Raw genomic sequence first — 22,494 nt, forward strand, 5'->3', positions numbered from 1 at the left:
CGTGCTATCATCTTAGTGTGGTTTACTTCCACTGGAGGGTGGTCCTTTCACTTCAAACAGAGAAACAGCAAGGACAGGCTGTCCCCTGTGCTGTTCAAAATACGTATGCTTTTTGTTTTCTGAGCTGATAAAACTAATTGCATTTGTTTTCTCTGCAGATGAAGTTTTGCCCCATCCACATGCTTTCTGTAAGAATCATACAAGCCAAGAACATCAAGTCAAGAGACCTGTGTGAGTTGTGGTTTGACTGTGTTTTTAGTCACCTCCAGAGTTTACACAATGAGCAATGTTCCTAAGTTCTGAAGGTATACAAGCAACGTACATAAAGCAGAGCAATAGAAGTACTAATGCCAGGGCTATAATTAGATCAAATACCTGAGGTGTCATTAGGTTGGAGGACATGTCTAGTGGCATTTCAGGGAACTGGTAAAAACCAAGACTCCCAGATGAATTTTTTGGGCCAATAAGGGAAGGTAGACCTTGTAAGGGCATTGCAAATCTGTAAATCTGCTTGGAGTTGTTTGTTTTTGATGGTCATAATGGGTATAAATCATATCATAGACTTTGCCACACAGGCCACGTATTTAGGAACCTTTTATTGAAATGTATCAATACATGATAATCAAAGGTAAATTAGAGAATTTCAAAAATACAGTATCATTCGGGTTATTTGCTATCCTCAGATGACCAGTCCTGTTAAATTATATTGATAGTTTCTGGTTAAGGAGGACCTCTGCAGATCCAGCCCTAAGCACATGCTGAACACGCAGGCAAAACAGACTTTTCTGTGTACTTTTGTATTCATCTTTCTTTAACTCATTATCTCACCCTCACAGCCTCCTATGGCTCCTTCTCAAGGTGTACTATGGACCAGCCATTCAGCTGCCATTTTTGCAGAGGTTTCCCATGGGTTCCTCAGTCAGGACAGAGACCTTGAGCTGCCTTTTCTCACCCTCTTGAAACCTCTGGCCTGTGTATTCCTCTAGTGAAAAATGACATGTTCAGCCAAAAAAGCGTCACTTTGTAGTGAGTTACTTGAGTTACTGTTCGTGTCTCGCCATGCAGGGCTGAGCACAACCTTGGCCAAGCCTGGATGCAAGGGAGACCAGAGGGAGCGAATCCCATGCTGGTCGAGTAACTGCCTGCCGAAGGGCTTCCTGTACTCCCGTGGCAAATCACATAGCAGCACCCAGAGGTGGACACTAGAAAGGTGGTAGTGTGACGAGGCCTGTATTTCTGAGTTTCAATGATCTCTTCTATCTACTCTGTTGAAGGGACAGTTCCACTTTCCTGCCAAAACCTTGCGGGGCAATGTTATTCACTGCTTGATACCAGTCTGAAGTATTTAGGCATCTCGGGCTGCAGTAGAAATCTTCAGTCAAGTCCAGACTCCAGCTCTGAAAGACATCACCTTGGAGATTTCCTTTCACACCGTTGTCAAGCTTCACAAAGTAAATGTGCTTTCCCACCCTGGCTCTTCCCAAAGGACGTCTGCTCGAGGCACTGACTGCACTAACCATAAGGAGTAGATGTAGGCTGGAAGTGAGATGAAGATTTCCGACTTGCTCATGCCCTAGTGTTCTGGGTCCCACACCGGCCTTTAGCTGCAACAGATCTTCTCTAGTACCTCACCCTTCTAGGCAGCCGTCATGTCCCCTCTGCATGTTTGTGTTGCTAGACTGAGCAAGCCAGTCTCCTCTGATCTTCTCTGTAATATGTGTTCTGCTTTCCTGTAATCATCCTAACAGCCCTTTTTGGAACTAGCTCTAGTTTCAGTTAAACTTTTTTAAACATAGGTGACTGGAATTGTAGGGAATATGCCTGATGAATGGTCAGTGGGGTCTTTTATACCTTTCTCTTCACATGGGAAACGTGGCTCTTAGCGTACTTTGTGTTTGCATGTGTAACATTTGCAACCCAGGTATTAGTATAACAAGACGGTTTTCCTTGGTTGCTTCTAACCAACGGTCTCTTTACTTATTTAAAAAAAAAAAAGTAGTATTTATTAGCCCCCAGAATCATGGTCTTGCCCTACTTTTCATCTATAATATTGGCATTGGGTTTTAAATTCTTTTCTGCTGCAGTGACTGCATCAGACTGCTATGTGCGCTTGTGGCTGCCATCTGCTGCAAATGGAAAGCTTCAGACCAAAACCATCAAGAATTCTGACAACCCTGTCTGGAATGAGACTTTCTACTTTAGGATCCAGAGAGAAGTTGAGGTAGTAAAAAACAAGAAATTTCACCATTTTGAATAGCTGGGAATCCTCAGTTGACACCCTGTTGATCAACTGTGCTAAATAACTTAAGAAAATGGTTGTGTAACAGAATTTGCAACTGCCAGGTTAGCCCAAAACAGCAGACATATGGAGTAGTGTTCCCCTCAGCTAGTTATAGACATCAGTGATATAAATGCCTACATCTGAACTAGTCCAGACTCCCTTTGTTGTCACCTGAGAGAAATAAGTACTGCTGTAGCATGCTTCATCTGGGCTATTTTGGATGGTTAATTTAGAAAGAGCTTTCCCTCCACTGGTTGTAAGGGAAGGGTGGAGGAGGTGCTGTGGAGCAGACAGCAAATTTAATCCTACCCTAAGCTGTGTAGTTAAGAGAACTTTGGGGATGAAGAAACTGAGTAAGAGTGTTCTTTGGGTGGGTTATCAGTATGGTGCAGAGCGCTGACATCTTTTCTGTCTCAGGACAGTGGGAGCTCTCTGTTATAAGTAGTTGTCTTCTATTCCATGATAAGTTTCCCAAGGTTGGGTTTAATGACAGTGTTCCACATTAGCAAACTCCTGAAGAAAAGCACAGGTTTCTTTATTCTTACCACTGTGCTAGTCAATCAGCTGCAAAAGTCTATAACCATTTTTTTGTTTCTGTGTAATAATAGCTCAATAAGAGTTCTTATTTATTTTCTTCTACTACCAGAACATTTTAGAATTGGCAGTGTGTGATGAAGATCCACTCACCAAAGATGACATGCAGTTCACAGTTCTTTTTAATGTTGGTAGAATCAGACCCGGAGAGACGCTCCGTGAGACGTTTGCTTTGGAATCAGAGGTAAGGACTGAAAACACACGGAGAGATCAGCAAGACCTCATTGTCCACATAGGTTTCCATGTTAAGTGAGGTTTGAGTCTGCATAAAGAGAAATCCATATATATTGGTATCATTATCAATATTTCATCAAAACAGATATCATTGTGCTGGATTTTTGTGACTTCATTAATCTCTTTTCACAGATTCAGAAAATGAAGCCGCTTCTCTCTCATGCTCACCATCTCTATGGGGGCAAAATATGTTAATAGCTAGCATCTGTAAATAGTAATTTTTATCTTTTATAATCCAAATAAATAACTTCCTTGGCTTTATTCTACTTTTGCCGTGCTGAGAGGAAATGTCCTCTTAAATGGCAACTTTTACTAAAAAAATGAAGACAATCTACTCACCACTTGAATTAAATGATTCTTTCAGGCTTCTCCTATTGGTGTTCATGCTGGGTTTCCTTCTATCTGATTCAGGTTTCTCTAGCCCATAGTAAAAGGATGCATGTTCTGTTAACATCTTTGGTATTCTGTTAAGAAGCCCATGAAAGAGAGTTGTCCAGAGAACAAAGCTGGGGTAGGTCTGTGACAGCTTCTGGGCTTGTCTGAGCTGTGGCTGAGGTACTGCTACATGCTTATTGCAGTAAGGAGACAGTCCATGCCCAAAAGAACAACTACTTCCCTAAATGCTGAAAGCTGTTAACGTAGATCTTCCTAGTGACTCTGCAGGCTAGTGCCACGCACTTCTCAGCCAGTGGGTGAGTCACTGAGAAATATAATGATTCAATAACCATCTCAGTCCAGAGTACTCTTGCCTACTTCATCTCTGCTGGATTGAGTGTGAATGTGATTTAAACGGTTTGTACATGGAAATGACACTGGCGTTAGTCACATTTGTTGCTGGGTTTCAATGCCTTTCCCCTCCATGCACACCATCTTTGCAGAAAGCCATTGTATTTCTGTTTCAGTCAAGCTTTCCCTCTCTGATTGTAACTTTGGAAATATGTATAATTCTACAAGTCCCACAATGGGAGAATATTAATCTTCCTAAGGCTGTGGTTTCCATTGCAATCTCAGCTTTGGAAAGAGGTAATACACAGCTTTTTTGGTAACATTAGCGGAAGAGATGTCAGCCATGGAAGTGCTCTTTAGATGTGTCTATACTGCTAAATTCTTGCAGCCTCCAATAATCCATATTTATTTTACCCTTTTCTTTTTAGAGAGAGAGGTGCACTAAGAAATGGGAAAGTTTGGAAGTGGAATTCTGGATGGAAAGAATGTGAGTAAAATTCCAAAGCTGAAAGGTATATATCTGCCAGAGAGCAATAATATCTTGGAGAAAGAGGAACGTCTTCCAGCTCTTCCTCCCAGCAGTGAGCCAAAATTACTGTTTCAAACTTTTTTTTTTACCTTAACTTCCCCAGCTACTTCTGCCTTTCAGTGTATTTCACACAAATCTTACCTTCTGTTCAACATGTATATCCTGATTGTGGAAATGTAGTAACATTGGCACGATGTGATAACTTGTACACAAGATGCATGTAAAACTTAACAGAGGTGTTCTTCAAGTCATTAATATTAATTGAACAATGCCTAGAATATTGTGGTGTTTCTAAAAGACCAGAAAACTTGTCTTGTATTATTATCACAATATATACATAGACTTATGCAGACAGTATTAGAAAAGTCACCCATTAGGCGATAGCTTAGTTAAACTGAAAAAAACATACAATCAACAAATAATAAAATTAAGACCATCTCCCTCAAAGTGGTAATCAACATTGTCTGGAGGGGAACAAATCCCATAAGATAAACTTTATCTCTCTTTTAAATGCTATCACAAGTTTGGTTAAAAAAAACCCTAAACTACACATTCTGGCATATTTGAGCTTAGCATTACCAAAAAAAGGAATATAGTCCAGTCAAAACTGACTAACTGCATGATTAGAAGAAGGAACTGTAAATAAGGCTTCTTATTCTTAAACATGGAAAAGCTGCAGAAGAAAATCACTGGTGTTCTTGGTTAATTCCTTCCACAGTGAAACTCAAGAAAATCTATTTAATTTGTCTATGAGAGATACCTTAAGAGACGGTATAAGCATCTCCTGCAAATGTGGAAGCGATCACAGCCAGATATATAAAAAGGACAGAATGAGGTGCAGTGCTTGGAAACTGGACTGAGTAGATTCAAACTAGAAATAAGAGGAACATCCTTCACCATTCAAGTTATAAGGCACGTAGGGGATTCTCCATCCTTGGAAGTCAAACCTAGCTATTTACATTTAAATACATTCTACAGCTGAAATAATAGAAGTTTTAAGGCTGGAAGTGGTGCTTGGTAAAATACGCTAGACTTTGTAGAAAGTCAAAGATTACATACTACATAACTTTAATGGTCCTTTCAGATATGTGAAAGCACTTATGAATGTGTGTAACATAGTGATGTTGGAGTATTGGCCTTAATGAGAGATGCTGTTAGTAGACTCTATAGGTTACTCTCAGTAATAAATAACTACATCCGTTCAGTGGCAGACCTGGGTCTTACACGGTAAAATGTCTGGGACAAAGGCTTTCTATTATTTACCTCTGTGTTTTCCAGTCATACATATAGCACAGTGGGAGCTAATTCTTATTTGCCGTTCATTTGTGATCAGTTGTAAATTATAATCTGGAACAGTCAGAAATGTCTTTCCTAATAAGTATTTGCAGAATACATTAATAGTAATCTTTGCTTTCCCCAAGTCATACGGTCATTTGTTAATAGCAGGACATGATTCCACATAGACCGGTATGTCTTTGTTCTGCTGTATCTTAGCATATAGTTTTAAGCATTAGTATTTTTATGGGCTCTCCTGCCTTTCTTCTTGTTTGGCTACTACATTTTGGTTCATGTGCTTAGCAGGTGATCATGTGTTATGCCTTTTAGAAAACAAATTGTTATACTAACATAACTATATTCAATTTTAAGCAGGAAAGGTCACAAAACTACTATTTTTTAAAAATACCAGATACTTGCACAGCTTTTGTTTGTTTGTTTTTTGATTCTGTCTTTTCAGTCCTGGCCCTCCAGAGCACCTCATTACCAATGATGTCCTAGTGGTAAGGTTCACATATGAATTTAGCTTGGAGTGACTTTTCCTCATTTTGATTCTTTCCTCTTCCCCGCAAGCTTCGTTACAGAGAGAACAGAAGCTACCATGATAGATAAGAGCATGGTGTGCATTACAAAGTGAAAGACGTGGGACGATTCCCATACATTATGGCTTAACTGTTGCCCTCTCCATGCAAAAATACAAGCTGTGTTTCTTGAAGTCCTCAGGTATTACAGATGTCAATATTTTGCCCAGCTGTGGTTTGTTAATGTTGCAGAACCCCATATTTGTTGGTGTTCAAAGTGAAAACTGCTTGTGTTTCATGTAATACAGTATGGCACTTGGCAGGAAAAACAAAGGTTATAAAAGGCATGAGAGTGTAGAAGACAATAGTAACTATTCAGTGTGCTTATGACTGGAAGGTTATCTAATGTAGCAGCTTTTTGGGAAATAAGGTTTTTAATAAAGAGTTATTTTAGTCATTGAAACATAAAGTCCTCTTCTGGTATTAGTCAGCATGTGGTACATTACCTATCTCCTTGGGCTGGCCCAGCAGCTAAGGAGTACAAAGTACTTCATGCCAACCTCTCCCAGCCTGCATGTGATTTCCAGATGCTAGCCTTTAATACCCCTGAGGCAAAGTAACACGTATTCTGTTCTTTCCCCCTCATTTTCTGTGCGAGGCATAAGAGCTGTAATGATTGGCATGCGTTGTTCCTGAAATGGCTTGGAAAACTGTCCTGGCATGAGTTATTAAAGGTGAACTGGAATGACTCAGGTGGAGGGTAGGGTGGAATAAATCCATGATCTCCCTACATCAGGACCATCAAGAAGATGCCTTGTAGGCTAATCACTGCCACAATATACAGAAACTCATCATCAGGTGTTTTTCCCCACCCTTCCTAAATAATTATCAGATATATGTGTAGCTGTTTGGGCAAGTGTGTTGTACAGAGTTTCCTGATTTTGGGATAACTTGAGTGGGTATAACAACCTCTGGCAATGCACCACTGTATAGACAAGCTAGTTCTGAAGCAGCATAACTGGGCTACTGTCCTGGGATAATAAGCTCTGAATTTACTCTTGTGCAGCTGGATTGCTTCCAGCACTGAGACCAGTTTGGTTGGCTCTATATTATAGCTAGTGGTTGTCTGCATGATGTTTCATTATTTGCTGCAGATATGGCATTTGCTATCTTCACACTTTTCCACTCCTGTCTTTTACAGTCCCGTGAGGTTTGCTGCTTAGAAGTGCAAGTGGACATTAATGAAAGCAGGAAATACTTGAAAGGTATGCCAATTTCTCTGTGAAGCGAGGACATGACCAAACCAACCCTATCATAGTCATTCAGACCCAGATGGAGGCACTTTAGGATACAGACACGACTAGGAATGTTCTAAAGACAATAAAATGTAACGCAGTGAACGTCCCTGAACTGCCTCCAGTTGTAACTGATCTCTGTGTCTTTTCCTTGAAGCTCTCAAGTTTGGACACAGTAAACTTTGCTGGTGGAAGTATGAGAGAGTGCTGAATCTGGGCGCACTCCGAGCTATGGGGTAAAGGCAGGAGTACCAGTTCCTGTGCTGTAGGAGACTTGCCAGTATGGCAGCTTACGGAGGAGTTACCACAGAGAATGACTCCAGCAGAAAGTTTGCCAACTTTGTTAGCTATTTTGCCTGAACAGCGGTATTATTCTCTAAACAAATCTGTTTTCACTAGAGGGTAAAAATCTCGTGCTGACAGTGCCTGCATCTCATGAAGGAACACAGAAAACTACAGAGGACACAGATGCTTTCTATTTCCATTGCGTGAAGGCTTGGGAACCAGTTCTAAAAGTCAGGCTGCAGGTAATGGGCACTATACAATACCACTGTTCATACTGCTTGTTTATTTCTAGTGTCACCAAAACAGTAAAGAACTGAATTGTTTATATTCTGTGAATAAAAACCATGGTTTTTGTTCTCTGTAGAAAGTTTCTGATAAAGAAGATGACAATAGCAATTTAAGTGACACCTTAACTGTACCACTGAAATTTCTCCCTGTTGGACATAAAGTGAAAGTAACCCTCCCTGTAAGACATGTAAGTGCTTCACCATTTATGTGATCTTTCGGAGGGAAGTGTAGAGTAACCCTCAGTATTTAACACCATAACATTTAAAACAAAAATAAATTAGTAAGTCTGAGAATTTTGTGCAAATACATGTTTTCTGTGAAAAAGGTTAGTTTTTTCAGAGAAATATCAATTTTCTGTCAATAAAATCAATAAATTGGAATTCATCCTGGCCAGTTTTAGATGCATTTAAGACCAGCCTCTGCTGTCCTTACACAGTTAAAGGAGAATATTCAATACCCCTAGCAAGGCTTTGGGATGCCCCACTGCTCTTTATCAAGCCTGGCTGGCTAGCTCAGTCTATATATGTAAATTTTAGATGGCTAAAGTTAGGTGAGTTGAATCTTACCCTCAGAGGACAATTCTGTCACATTCTTCTAAGCGTACAGTCAGGATGGTAACTGGTAGAAAGATACAACTCTAAGTTGCTTTAAAAGCAGTAGTAATGCTGCTGTGTGGCCGGATGAATCTGTTAACAATAGCCAGACATCCTTTCCCAGACCTTGCAGCAAATGAGAGGCAAAAATAGGAGGAGAAGAATTTCTCAGCAGCCTTTCCCATAAAGAGAAGGGAAAATGAATGCCTGTTTTGCCACTAGTGATTCCCCACCCCTCTGTCTGGACTCTCTTTTACCTCCAGTAGGTTTTTGGAAGGATGTGGTGACTTGCATTTCCTCTTCTATCACTGTCTTTGTCTGGCTGCTGTTCTTCATCCTCAAGAGTAGGAGAGTGGCAATGTGATAATGCTGCGGGGTTAGGATGGTTCATGGAGGTATACTCACAGTGAAGAAGAAATCCTGTTTCACAGCCTGTTCATCTAGCCACTTTGACTCCTCCTGCCTCTTTTGCTTCTCTGTAGAATATGTTTGGTGTTTAGTTGCTTTCCTTCTCTTTCTCGCTACAGTTTTCCAAAAAACGGTATGCAGGGTGGTAGTGGTGGGGCATTCCAGGAGACACTAAAAACCTGGATTTCAAAACTTCTCTTTTTCCCAGTCATTCACGTTCCTGCTCTCATTTCTTTGTTTACAGAATGTGCCACTGCAGTTGTACCTCCAACTAAATGATTGGTAAGAGGTCTGTTTTTTCCTCTAAAGGTTTTATTGCTCTTTGAACTGTGAATTCTAGAACAGAGTGTCCTTTATTTAGATAGAAGGAATGCACAAGACTAGGGGCAAAATATAACAATAGTTAAGTCACCATTAAAGAGTCACCACAACAGATCAAAGTTAAATGTCCTTGGGGCCAAAGAGTCACACCGAGATGTAAAAAAAAAATCACGAGAATTTCAAACAGTGAGGAACTTAGTCATTGAGTGTCCTTTGCGTCAAAGAACCAAAGGCTGAGATTGGAGGCTTCTTCAAAAGGGACACAGAAGCGGGAAGAAGGCAGAGGGAAAAGGGAATTTGAAATAAGCAAAACATCCAGAGTCCATACATTACTCAAACCACACAAGTATTCTTAAGAAAACAGATTTGTGGCTCTGGTGATATCAATAGAAAGAAGCACAAGCTAGGGAAGATGAAATGTTACACTGTAAAATAATGAGACAGACAACAAATAAACGAAAATTATTTGAATATCTTTTTCATTGTACTGTTTCTGTGTAAGTCTGTGGTACAAATCCCCATGAAAGACCTTGTTAGGTTCAAGTCACCCTTTGCTCAGAAATTATATGAAGCAGAAATAGAAAGGATTCAGCTTACAAAGCTACTGAAAGACACAAAGAAGCCTTTCTTTTTCATATTTGCTATCCTTAGCTGGCAGTAAAACTTACACTGAAACATCAGAAAATAAAGAGACATAGAAGCAAAGCACTTGATTTCTTTGAAACTGGAAGCTGCATTTCTGTCTCTAAAACTGAACAGTGAATCATGATTTTTTATGATTTTCAGTAGTTGCTGAAAATAGATCCATATACATTTTAAACACCAATCCTGTGCCTCTGGATTTATTTATGTTTCAGCACAGAAAAATTAGATGTGCGCTTAGGGTACGATCTGTGCCGAGAAGAGCAAGAATTCTTGCAAAAAAGGAAGAGAGTGGTTGCCAGTGCCCTGAAAAGGGTTCTTCATCTGGAAAGAGATCTACATGGACACGAGGTCTGTGAGTTGGAATCCAAGCATGGGGTGTGGGCCTATTGAATTAGGATTGGCACAATTCCCCACAAAATTTCTAGTAGTTTTTGCATGTTGATGACAAACCCATTGATTTGAATGGCAGCAGAACAGAAGTTCTCAGTGTGGCATAGCCCAAACTCATCTAAAATTTCAGCTCAGCTATTCATGCCTCCATTCTTTTCAACGGGTCAAATTCCCAAGGACATAATATACCACTCTTCAAAGCCAGAGTTTCCAGCAGTGTGGTGCAGCGGGTCAGCAAGATGTGAGGCACTGCTGGTACGTTGTGTTAAACACAGCCTAGCCAGACAACCCAAACCAAGTAGGAAAACGAGTATTTGAAATTCACCTCACATAGATATTTATGAAATCATTGTAATGTTCCTTCTTTAGGCTTACCTTTTTTTTTTATTTTCACAACACTTTCCACAAAAAGTCAAAATTCTTTAGGGTGGAGAAAGAACATTTTATAACAAGCTCCAGCTGAAGTGTGTTTTGTTGCCAAGATCCAGGGTGAATTTTAAAGTGAACATTTATTTTCTTGATGGAATTTTATTTGCTGAATGGATGCTGTCCAAAGAATCATTTTGTTTGCTTAATATATTTTTTCTGAACTCTGCTCAGGACTTCTTTGAATCCATTCTTAATTACATTTATTGCAATTGTTGTTATTTATAATAAAATCATATCATTATCTGTTATTAATCATTGCAATTCCAGTTATAAAGAACAAGGGGAGGAAGGAAAGTTAAAATCACTGCATATTCAAACTCATCCAAGCTTTGGGGTTAAAAGAACCCACTGAGTGTCTGGAGGTTAATTTAAAGAAGATACTGCTAAAGACTGGCTGAATGTTGATTTAATTTCATTGTCCTCTAATGAAGTCTTCTGAGGAAATTATAAGAGCTTTAATTAGACTTTTCCAAGTAGGCAAGTGAGTAACTTTTTGAAGATAATACTTATGTTTTGAACAGGTCCCAGTAATAGCTGTTATGGCAACAGGCGGAGGCCTCAGAGCAATGTCAGCTATGTTTGGCCACCTCTTAGCTCTTCAGAAGCTAAATCTGTTGGACTGTGTTACTTATCTTACCGGGGCTTCTGGCTCGACATGGTGCGTATAGAAAATGAGATTTGTATTTGGAATGACTGTGACTCTACATTTCCACACAGTGAGAGAGATGCATCTCTTTCGAAGTCCTACATTGTTAATAAGTGAACGTAATTCCCTGGTAAAGCTATTACTGTTGGCTCTCGATCATAACTTCAGCTTAGGCTTGCTGATTCTCTTCTTTGATGAAAGGGGTTGGGTAAATAGAGTAATTTTCCAAAATCCAAATAAATGGATTATTTTCTCACATTTCTGTTCTTTAGGACCCTAGCAGACCTGTATGAGCATGCCGACTGGTCACAGAAGACTCTGGAGGAACCACTTAAGGCAGTAAAAGAACAAGTGACAAAATGCAAGCTCAACCTTATGTCTATAGAGCATCTGAAGTATTATCACAAGGAACTCACTGAAAGGGCAAAAGCAGGACATGTATCATCTTTTACAACTCTGTGGTCACTTGTTCAGGAAATGTTCTTACATGAACAGGTATGTACATAGTCCTGCCACACATTTGGGAAACATCCACTCATTTTCTTTAGAGCTTTACTCTTCAAGGGCATGACGTAATGTGTGGAACAAATCCAAAGTGACTGAGGCATCCCAGTGTGATTTGTAAACAATGGCAGAGGATCTTGTAGCCAGGATTTTCCAGGGTAGCTAATGGTTTGAAGGTGCTTCCGTATTAGGGTGCCCAACAGCTAGCAACTTCAGTAGGCAAACTTTCAGAAAGAACTGAGCAATCCCCGCTGAAAAGTCAGGTCTTTTAAAGTCTGTTTTCTAGTTGGACACTTAAGAGCTAGAGTAATCTGTCCTCATGTGAACATTAGTCTCAGCCTTAGTAAAGATCTGTGGGATGCAGGCAATCAAGGCACTTAGATATTAATGAAGAGGTTACTAGGTATCAAAAAGGCAACCAGGAAGGAAAGTGCAGGAACATGAAGGAAGAGGTCTCTTATGAAAACGTGACACACAGATTCCTCTGGGTTGTAAAACATCTGTTATCTATTCGTACTCAGATAGATTGTGTCAGTGTTTTTGGCTTGTGCTCTTCCAGAGGTTTACTGTGATTTTTTTATCTCTTTGATTAGCCAAGAAAGTACAAACTCACAGACCAGCGCAAGGCATTGGAGCATGGACAAAACCCATTGCCTTTCTATGCAGTCCTCAATGTGAAAGAGGAAAAGTTCAGTACTTTCAAATTTAGAGGTAAGTATTCCTAGAGTTTCTTCTGACTCTGAGTAGGGACTAAAGAGAATTTGGAGGGAGGGTGCGTGTGTGGAGGATAAAAGGGGAATACATCTGTTGCTTGCCCTGACTCAGTATTCACCTTTTAATAAAATGTTTGTCTTTTTTGCGAACTGCTGGGTGTTGATTAAAAGAGCAGATCTGCTGGATAACATCCTCAGGCATGAACAGGGCATTTCTGAAGATCTGGGCTGAAGTTCTAGTTTTGCCACAGACATTGTGAGTGAGTGTGGGCAAATCATGTGATCTTTTTCTGCCTCAGTTCCATACCTATAAAATGGCTTTGATGGTTCCTTAGTTTGTAGAGGTGCTGTGAAATGTAGTTGTCACTTCCCTAAATACTACACTGATGAGGGTATGAAAATGGAGTGGACTATGATTGCTATGATGGGTGTGATATGGCAGCCTTTAAATGGACACAGACTACATTCAACAAAAGGTATTAAAATGAGCAGATATTGGAAAGAAAAAACAGTACTTACATTTGGTTAGGTTTATAGCTGCTGTTCTACTGCAATGCCTGTACAGGACAGCTTGAGTCAGGAAACTGCATGGCCATGCCCACACTGTGGTACTTTCCAATTTGGAGCTGATGTGTCTTCAGGCTGCTTTGTTATATCATGTAGACTGACAAGTTCGGGTTAGAAGAGGTTTCATGCCAGTCATTCCTTGCAGGTCGGATCACACTTGCATGTTGTATGTTTGATGCTCTTGATTTAGAGAGGCAAGTGGGATCCCAGAATCTTTATATAGAAATATATATCTAAGCTTTTGAAGCTAACGTTAGACTCTTTCTGAGGTGAACAAGATAGTTATTTTTGTATGTAAATCACCTCTCAGTTTGTATGGAACTAGACAGTGTAGTTTGCAATACAAAGCTACTGATGTATGATAATGACACATACTACATGATGACACATGTACAGAGCCGCTGAGACAAGCAAGATCCATGGAGCTTGTGGATAGCTTTATCCACAAGGGAAGGTTTTGTTTTCTTATTTTTATTACAGTAAATGTGCCACGTGTCAATTCTTTTGTAGAGTGGGCGGAGTTCTCTCCTTATGAGGTGGCCATACCAAAATACGGAGCCTCCATTCGTTCAGAATATTTTGACAGTGAGTTCTTCATGGGAAGGCGAGTGAAAAAGCTGCCAGAATCTCGGATCTGCTATCTGGAAGGTGACCTAGCAGTGCAATATAGTTAATCACGACATGGTAGAAAGCATGGTACTAGCTAGCCACAGGTCTGTGTACAACACTCCTTGCCAGCAGGTCTGCTCTAGGTCTTGGTTCAATGGGCTTTTACCCCTTTTGTACACTTCTGCTCTTTGTAAACCTTCTTTCCTCCTGTCCTCCCTTTTAACCTGGGCAGATTTAGGAAAGTTGCAGCATGGTTCCCCTTCCCATTTTCTGAACTAAACAAGAAGGTGGAGAAGGCAAGTTGAGGAAATAATAAGCCTTTCTTCCCTGACCAGTCATCAACTCTTCAACTTCAAACTATGTTTCTAGACAACGCATTGCTGGGGTAGAATTGGAAGGAGCTGAAAATAAAATATAACTCATCTAGAACAACCCACAAAGGTGACAACCGTCTGAGCTTTGTGGGTTGAGAATGGTGTCACTAATCTTCCCTGCCCATAAGGATGAAGGAAGCCCTTTTAACCTCCAACAACTGCTTTGACTGGCTGTTCTACCTTGAAAGGCGAAGAAAAGGGGAAAAGCAGCTAGTCAGAGGAATCCTTCTGCCCCAGGCAGATTTTAAATCCTTGTCAGAATTTTAGCTTTTGATACCAAAAACAAGGGTCCAGTGGAGACAAAAATCATATTTCTTTCACTGTGAAGTCTGCTGGAATTTGTTCCTCATGTGAGTACCTGGCATTGGGCTTAACGACAAAGGATAGTTCTTTCTTTTCCAAAAGCAGAGTCACATACGGAGCCAATTCTATTTTGATCCTGGACCTGTTGAACTCCACAGAAACAAAACATGCCTGAAAGGAAAAAATGGGTCTTAGATAAATGTAAAGAATAAATCAGTTTAAGGAAGGGCCTTATGCTTATATGGCTTCACCATGCTTTCAAAGCCTGCTTTCTTTCACAAGTACACAGTAAACACTCTAAAGCATCATTTGGGTGACTGATACCTCTTATTTTGTTACTCTGTACTATGCAGTGAATGGTCTCTGTGTAGTTATCTCTTGAGAAAAAGCACTGAAGTGCTGACACCATTATGTTTGAACTCTGTGAGACCTACTGCTGTGTCATGACAGGGTTAGTTCACATGGGCCAATAGTATGTAGCATGGATACTTGTAATAGTCAGTGGTTAACATGTGGTGGTGCAGTATTTTTCCCATGTGGTTTGACTTGCAGGTCTTTGGACAAACATCTTTACTAGGAATTTGCTGGATGGCTTGTACTGGTCCTCAAATTCAAATGAATTCTGGGAACGATGGGCCAAAGATATGGTAGATATAGGTAAGAGTTTCAAAAACAGTATTTGTTTTTGACCAGACAGTGCTTCCTATTCAGGAGAGGATTAAGAAAGATACACTATTGCTACTGTTTGTGAATAATCTCTCACATGTTCTCCCTAAATTGCTGCATGTTGTGTTGCCTTACTGTGGATCTTCCAGCATGATTTTCACCTGTATCAGAATGATCACTATGTGGTGTTTTCATTTTATTTTATTTTATTTTATTTTATTTTATTTTATTTTATTTTATTTTATTTTATTTTATTTTTAACTCAGAGGCACACTTCATGCTAGTTACAAACGTTTTTCATTTAAAATTTGCTTATGGTGTGTTAAATGACTCCTCCCATGACTGCAAATGAGAAGGGTGGCTTTTACTTGTAGTCAAAAATACAAAGTCAGTGTGTCATTTGAAAGAGTAAAAGACAAAAGCTGTGCTTGCTTTAAACAAAACCAAATATCTCTTTGTTTAAATGGGATTGGTCATGTGCATATGTTTTCAAGCAGACTGCAAGAAACAGGGAGGGGAGGGACCCACAGGAAGACAGCAAGGGCAGCTAGCCAGTAAAGGTGCCTGGCAGAACAGATTGCTGATGTTTTTTCTCACAGTTCCTTTTCTATTTCAGAAAAACATTCCCCTGAGGATGATGTCACTATCATTGAGCCTCCGTCTTGTTTGTCAGGGAAGTTGTATGAAATGTTTCAGGACATTATGACCAAGCGTCCACTACTGGGAAAGTCTCATAACTTCCTGAGAGGCTTAGAATTTCATAAGGATTATATCCATCAGAAAAAATTTATTGAATGGAAAGGTAACTGCAACAAAGAGTTAGCTGCAGTGTGCAGGTAACATCTCAGATTTTTTTTTTTTTTTTAGACTTTGGAAATCTCACATTTAGAGATCTTTTCTCAGGGTTTGGAAATCTGCTGAGATGGAACTATGTTCATGGTGTCTGTTTCTTTAGGGTAACAGGTTAAAGTGAACTAGTCCATGCGCCACTCTTTCACCTCCTGAAGATATCTGTAATCTGTGTCAAAGCATGATCTTCTACAGGAATTTTGTCACTCTGCATAGGTACAGTAGTCAAAAGATTCAGAAAGGGTAGAATCTTTTAAGGTCAAGAAACAACGGTAACACCAGAAGTGTAAAATAGCAGATTATTATGTGGATCAGATGAAGGAAAGGACTGGCTGCAAGCATGTGGTTCCCCATACGTGTGGTATTTCTGCCTGATGATTTATCCATCGAGAGACCTCTCTTTAACCCTTCAGGAATAGAAATACCAAGATCCAACAACAGAAGGTTAAAGCCACATAGGTTTAGACTGTATATATTAAACAAACAGAATGCGTAGACTTGATGTATAAATTGAACAGCAATTTTCTATGGCCTGTGCTCTGCAGGCAGGCAAAGTAAACAGTCATAATAGTTTTACCTCAAAATCTATGAAACAATCTGTGAAATGATAGCAACATGATGGAGCTGAGGTTTTGTGCATCACAAACCTTCCTGTAATCCCAGCATCCTCATTTATTCCATGAGCAGGTAGCAGTGTGGGAGGACCCTACATTATTAAGGTTAATCTCACTTCAGCAACAAAACATGTGTTCTCTGCCTCCTCTTTGGCAACTTGTGTTTTCTCTCCCGTTTCATGCAAGTTACAACACTTTTTGTCCCTGGCTGCCATTGCTACATGGTTTGCTGAGACAATGGCAAGAGATGGCGGAGTTTTTTGTGGATTAAAGCAGAGCCCACAGTGTGCTAAGTGCTTTCAAAATGTTCAGTAAGCAAAAAGTCTGTGTCCTAAAAAAGTCTGCTCTAAGAAAACAAGTGAGAGAAGGAGAAAACAAGTAGCATAAGAAAGGTGGGCGAGAGAAGGAGCAAGCGAGTAGCTTAAGAAGGTGGATGAAGGATGAAATTGTCAGTCAGTAAATGTTAAAAAAAAATCATTTTCCGTACATTTGCTGACTAGCAATTTTGTAAAGGCAAATGGGTAGAAGCAGATTTCAAGGATGATTTAGAGGAAGCGAGCATAGGGACACTAAAGACTAGCTCAGGGTAGATATTCTACAAATAAAATAAAATAACTGGAAAGCATGAAGTCTGGAGTGGGAAAAGGGAAACTGAAAGTCTGGAGTGGGAAAAACTAGCAGATTTTTTATCCTCTTTTGGCTGCCTGCATGAGACCAAGCTAAAATGGATCTATCTATGGGAGCAAGAGGAGATGCGAGCTCTGTGAGCAGAAATGATAGGCTCGTGGGTGAAGTCTCCAGAATATAGCTGTGTTTTAAAGGCTTCCCTGCAGCTCAGGTTATCTGACACATTAAAACAAGACTTTACATGCCATGTGAAAAGCCTAATTTTCATGGTGAGAAAGTTGAGAACTCATAGCCTGGAATTACTGTAGTGCATTTACAGTAGGGTTCATGCTTTCAAGGGAATTCCTGAGGCAGGACTTCTTTAAAGTCCCTTTTTGAGTGTGGGATGGAAGAAGAGACTCTCCCAAGGAAATGCCTACTTCTAATTCACATATCCAGCCATGAATAACTGCTGCACGGTTCCACCTCCATGATAAGAAAATGGGGGTAATGGAATTTCAACTAAAAATATTCACCAGGCCAGATAAAACTAAAAAGTACACTCTGTTTCTTCTGTGAGGGACTGTAAGCAAATGTCTCTCATTACAGCAGAATCTGTGAATTCCCAGCAGCCATGAATGCTAAAATAAGCAAATAATTTTGTAAAGACCTGACAGTGAGGGAATGGAAAAAATATGAGTTATTACTTCAAGCTGCTGTCAAACATTCCAGGCTATGGAACAAGCTAGAGTTATTCTGCAAGGTTTAAATCAACACTACAGAATGAGGCCAAGGAGGCAGAGAAATTGAAAGAAATGAAATGCTGGAGCTTACCTGCAGTATTTCTGTGATCAACAGTTTCTTAAAATACCTAAGCACAAATGATTTAAGGCTCAAGGGGTCTGCTCTGGGCTTTGGTACCTCATTTTGTGGACTTGAGGAACACTCTTAAACCACTATTTTGATATTTAAAGCCATAGCAAAATGTTTCTTATTCCATGGGACTCGAAACGGTACCAAGGGAACAATAGCGGACTTGCTGTCTTCAGGGCAGCCTGGTGGGTTTGCCAGCAGAGAAATAAGAGTCTAGCTATCAGAAACTGGCTTTAGATCTCAACTTGCCAGTTGGTATAATCCCCTTTTGGCTCCTTTTGGCGTTAATGTGAGGTTTAATTAATTCAAGCAATATTTTAAGCTGTTGGTAGGGGATGCTGTGTGCATGAGGTGCTAATTTTTTGCAGCATGGCTAAGATAATTTATGTAAGAGATCACTGAAAGCAGGTTGAAGTCAGATTTTTCACCCTGGGAGAGGAGGCTAATCCTGAGAATGCAAAAGCAAAAAAAAGAGCAATGCAAAAGTGCAGTGATGTTAGATTTGTTGCTACACCGTGAAATTGTTTTTGTTGTTTGCATTTTTCCCAGTTTAGGGGAAAAAAAAATCGGCTAAAGTCTGTATTCTGTGAAAAATCACTCCCCAGAGCAGCTGTGAGGCCAGTGGAGTCTGTGTCTCACCTGTCCTCTGCCTGGCTGCCTCACGGCCTGCATTTGTGAGTGTGTCTGGGGGAGTGTGGTAACAGGACAGATGTGCTCAGACGTGCAGTTTGGAGGGCGTGCTCCTGAGGCCACGTTTGTGGGCTCGCATTATGGAGGGAGGTGAGCCTGGTCTTAAGGGCAACCAAGGGGCTGCCCTTATCATGTAGCACAGACAGAATTACTGACTCCTCCTTCCCTACCAATGCATCACTAACTATATTCAAAATGTTTTTCAGACACTGTGCTGGACTCTTTCCCTAACAATCTGACACCACTGCAGAAATACCTTTGCCTGATAGATGTTGGCTATTTCATCAACACCAGTGGTGCAGCACTTTTCAAGCCAGAGAGGAATGTAGATGTCATTATCTCACTTGATTATGGTTTGGGGAATGTGTTCAAGGTGAGAAGATTAACATGCTCTGCTCCTTGCAGCTCTGGTAAAACTCTTCTTGTGTTATTAAAACTTTTAAGTAAGTGGCTGTCTAAGTCTTGATCATATACTCAAGAGCAAACCAGTCACCATGTCTTGGAGGAGGAAAGAAACTTCCTTCAAGACCAGAACTATAGAAACTGTTAGGCTCTTTTCTCTGTAGTGGATTGCAGCATACACTTCCTAGGATCCTCAGGGAATTGCAGTAACAATTGGTTGCTGGAGACATGACCTTGATCTCTCCTGGTCTGTCCTCATGACAAATTCTAAGTGTGGCTTTTGGTCATTCCCTCTAGCTGTAAAAAACATTATAGGGTGATAAGAAGCATCTTCTGACTTGTGGTGAGTGGTGGCAGAAAGTAGGGTTATACTGTGGCTACTTTGGATTACACATTCATTGCAGAGTGATTCTAGGGACTGAATTAAGTTGCCATAGTATTTCTATGATACTTCAGTAAACCTGATTTTTGTCTTAGTGTAAGCTTTAAGGCAATGACATTCTGTTTCCACAGCAATTAGAGATGACATACAAATATTGCAAGATACAAAAAATCCCATTCCCCAAAGTGGAGCTAAGTAAAGAAGAAGAGAAGAACCCAAAGGAATGTTACGTGTTTTCGGATGCAGAGGACCCCAGAGCACCCATAGTAATCCATTTCCCCCTGGTGAATGACACCTTTAAGGAATTCAAGGAGCCTGGTAAGTTCAGTCAACGAAACTATACTTTCTAGTTGAGTTCGGGCCATTTGTCTTTCCACAGCATGGATCTTATTTGTCCTTTGTAGCAATAATTTTAAGCAAGGGCACAGCCTTTGTGTGAGTGAGACCATCCTGTCTCCTACCCATCACAATCATACACATATATTTGCCTCTTCCATTAGGCTATGAATGAGCATGCCCACTCATCTGTCAGGCCAGGTTTAGGTTACTGCATTCAGCTCAAAGTACACGCGTTTCCTCTCCATGAGAGGAGAAGGAGGTGTCAACTCTTCTCCTGTTAACCTAGTCATGTTAATCTTCTCACCAAAATCGGGATTATGTTTCCCATATACAGAGTGAAACTGTATCTCTCATCCAGTAAACCATGATGCGACAGAGGTAGTTGAGGCAAGTCCCTGTCTCTACTGATTAGCCTCCACGTACTGCTCAAGAGGCAGGTTAGCAAACCACAGCAGACTCAGTGATGTTGAGTAAGACACAGGACAGAACGAGGCTTTAAGCCACAACTCACACTGCAAGGCATACTGGAGAAGACAGCATTTGTAATGGTAAGATGTTGGGGAAAAGGTAGGGCCAGAATTCCGATCTAGAAGAGACAGAGAACATCTGCCAACTGCTTCTTCCCTCATCTTCCCCCTATCAATTTAAGACCTAGCAGGAAGCAAGCAGGCTGGGCACTGGTTGCTTCTTCCACATGCTCATGCCTTTGTGCCAACCACCATCTAGATGGAGAGAATTAGCAAGTCTCTCCAGCAATAATAAGAATGATGTTTGTGGCCCAAAAGTCAGAGCAGAAGGAATGGGCACATGGCTGCTAACAGCTGGGTCAAGTAATTCTGTTGTGAACATGTTCAGAAAAATAAATAGTAGGAGGTGGAGGGGATGCAATGTTTAGTTGATTTAAGGGTAGGAAGCACAAAAGATACTGATCGTTCTACCTTGGCCTAGCCATTATATGGTGTTGGTATGAGCATTGTGGGAGAAGGAGGTTACTTCCTTTACTAAAAGGCAGTGAATAGAAAGAGCTGCCAGAAAAGCTGTATTAGTCTGTGGTGTACACAAGCCTGTATTAGCTCACAGAGAAGGGCCTTGTCCTGTACTTGCTAAAGAGCTTTGCACATGAGTTTGGCAGCCCTGTGCACATGATTAACAGACAGCAAGACCCTAAGTTTCCCAGGTAACACAGCTCATATCCTTCCTCCCTTTCTCCAGGGAATTCAACAACAGACATGGCTTCGCTATGGGGACATACGCAATTTGGTTGGTTCTGCGTGGAGGCCCAGCAGGCCCTGGGCAGTGGGGGTCTGCCCTCAGGTGTTGTCTTTGAATACAGGCATGAAGCAGCAAAGGCCATGTAAGAACATGAGAGCCTCAGTATAGACTAGGTTTTTCCAACAGCTTGTGGGATACTCTGCAAAAATCAGACAGGCGGTATCTTGTTGGTGCTTCTGCTGTCTGACTTCCTTAACCTGAGACCTTCCTCCGTGCTGGAGCTTACAGCAATGAACCCTGAAGTATCTCACACACCACCTTTTGAGTTATCAGGCTTTGGGGAACTTCTGCTCTCCCTCACTACTGCTCAACACAGCAGACAGAGCATTCACCCTTCTTCCAGCTTTACCCAAAATTATATTGTGGTGCTGGGACCACAGCAAAATGGATGTCTCTGAGGGAACATTTGGGGAAGGTTATGAACAGCAACAAAACAGGTTAAGTAAAGCTCATTTTCTGCTATGACGTTCACCAATGCTCAGAGAATATGTGCAGTAAGAGATACACCAATAAAATCACGTTTGGAAACTATGGATGAACAGAGGAGATACCGAATAGAGGGAACTAGGCTTGTTAGGTGGAGGCTGGAGATGGTCCAAATGGCAATGTGCACTGAGATATGGCCATTGAGCAGTGGCTAGCAGGTAAAACAGGTGAGTGTTTTAGAGTCTCTCTGAATGAAAGATGGATGAGATTATGCAGAGCAAAACAGCTGCTGCAGCTTCTCAGTGCTCCAGGCCCAAATTCGTGAGCTGTGACGCTCACCTGCATGTCTCTGAGCAACCGGTGATTCATCAGTCAAGCTGACAGCCAGCAACTGATGTGGGTGGTTGGGGGAGGAGGGTCCTTGGCAACCTGCTTGCGTGGATTTCAAGTTTAACAGTGGAGCTTTTCATTTCTAGATGGCTGAGAGACACCTTGTGGAATGTGGGTACTTATTTTTCTTGCTTTTAACTATTTAAATTCTAGAAAAGAGAATCAGCTTGTGAAGTGCCCATTTATAATAAAACTATAGACTGTGCTTTTGTGTGCTTGAGGCAGATGCAGCTGTATCTGGATGTGGATAGCACAGATAATATGGCTCTCTGAATATTGGGAGGATCAGTGAAGCAAAACTTGGACATTTTTAGTACAACCACTTCTAGTGACAGCCTGTGCCCAGCACCCTGAGATCACACTGCCCAGAAACCACTAGGTTAGACAAAAACCTGCTGTCTCAAGCAAAATTCATGTCATTTTCATGCGCTTCTGGTAGACATCATAAGGAATAT

General features: G+C 40.8%; 1 protein-coding gene across 2 annotated transcripts in view; it reads left to right on the plus strand.

The window, feature by feature from the left end:
• The window catches only part of LOC143163383 (cytosolic phospholipase A2 beta-like), a 57,538-nt gene that overhangs the window by 29,498 nt on the left and 5,546 nt on the right, over nucleotides 1-22,494 (plus strand). For both annotated transcript variants that reach the window (XM_076344649.1, XM_076344648.1), the window contains exons 2-20: nucleotides 159-231; nucleotides 1,275-1,451; nucleotides 2,085-2,221; nucleotides 2,928-3,059; nucleotides 4,264-4,322; nucleotides 6,100-6,142; nucleotides 7,362-7,425; nucleotides 7,855-7,982; nucleotides 8,105-8,215; nucleotides 9,274-9,311; nucleotides 10,208-10,343; nucleotides 11,336-11,472; nucleotides 11,733-11,955; nucleotides 12,558-12,675; nucleotides 13,755-13,892; nucleotides 15,083-15,187; nucleotides 15,813-15,998; nucleotides 19,035-19,201; nucleotides 19,744-19,930. In XM_076344649.1, the coding sequence (XP_076200764.1) occupies nucleotides 159-231; nucleotides 1,275-1,451; nucleotides 2,085-2,221; nucleotides 2,928-3,059; nucleotides 4,264-4,322; nucleotides 6,100-6,142; nucleotides 7,362-7,425; nucleotides 7,855-7,982; nucleotides 8,105-8,215; nucleotides 9,274-9,311; nucleotides 10,208-10,343; nucleotides 11,336-11,472; nucleotides 11,733-11,955; nucleotides 12,558-12,675; nucleotides 13,755-13,892; nucleotides 15,083-15,187; nucleotides 15,813-15,998; nucleotides 19,035-19,201; nucleotides 19,744-19,930 (2,359 nt within the window). The remainder of the gene's footprint in view (nucleotides 1-158; nucleotides 232-1,274; nucleotides 1,452-2,084; nucleotides 2,222-2,927; nucleotides 3,060-4,263; nucleotides 4,323-6,099; nucleotides 6,143-7,361; nucleotides 7,426-7,854; nucleotides 7,983-8,104; nucleotides 8,216-9,273; nucleotides 9,312-10,207; nucleotides 10,344-11,335; nucleotides 11,473-11,732; nucleotides 11,956-12,557; nucleotides 12,676-13,754; nucleotides 13,893-15,082; nucleotides 15,188-15,812; nucleotides 15,999-19,034; nucleotides 19,202-19,743; nucleotides 19,931-22,494) is intronic.

Source organism: Aptenodytes patagonicus, chromosome 7 (assembly GCF_965638725.1).
Source record: "Aptenodytes patagonicus chromosome 7, bAptPat1.pri.cur, whole genome shotgun sequence".
NCBI classification, from domain to species: Eukaryota; Metazoa; Chordata; class Aves; order Sphenisciformes; family Spheniscidae; genus Aptenodytes; species Aptenodytes patagonicus.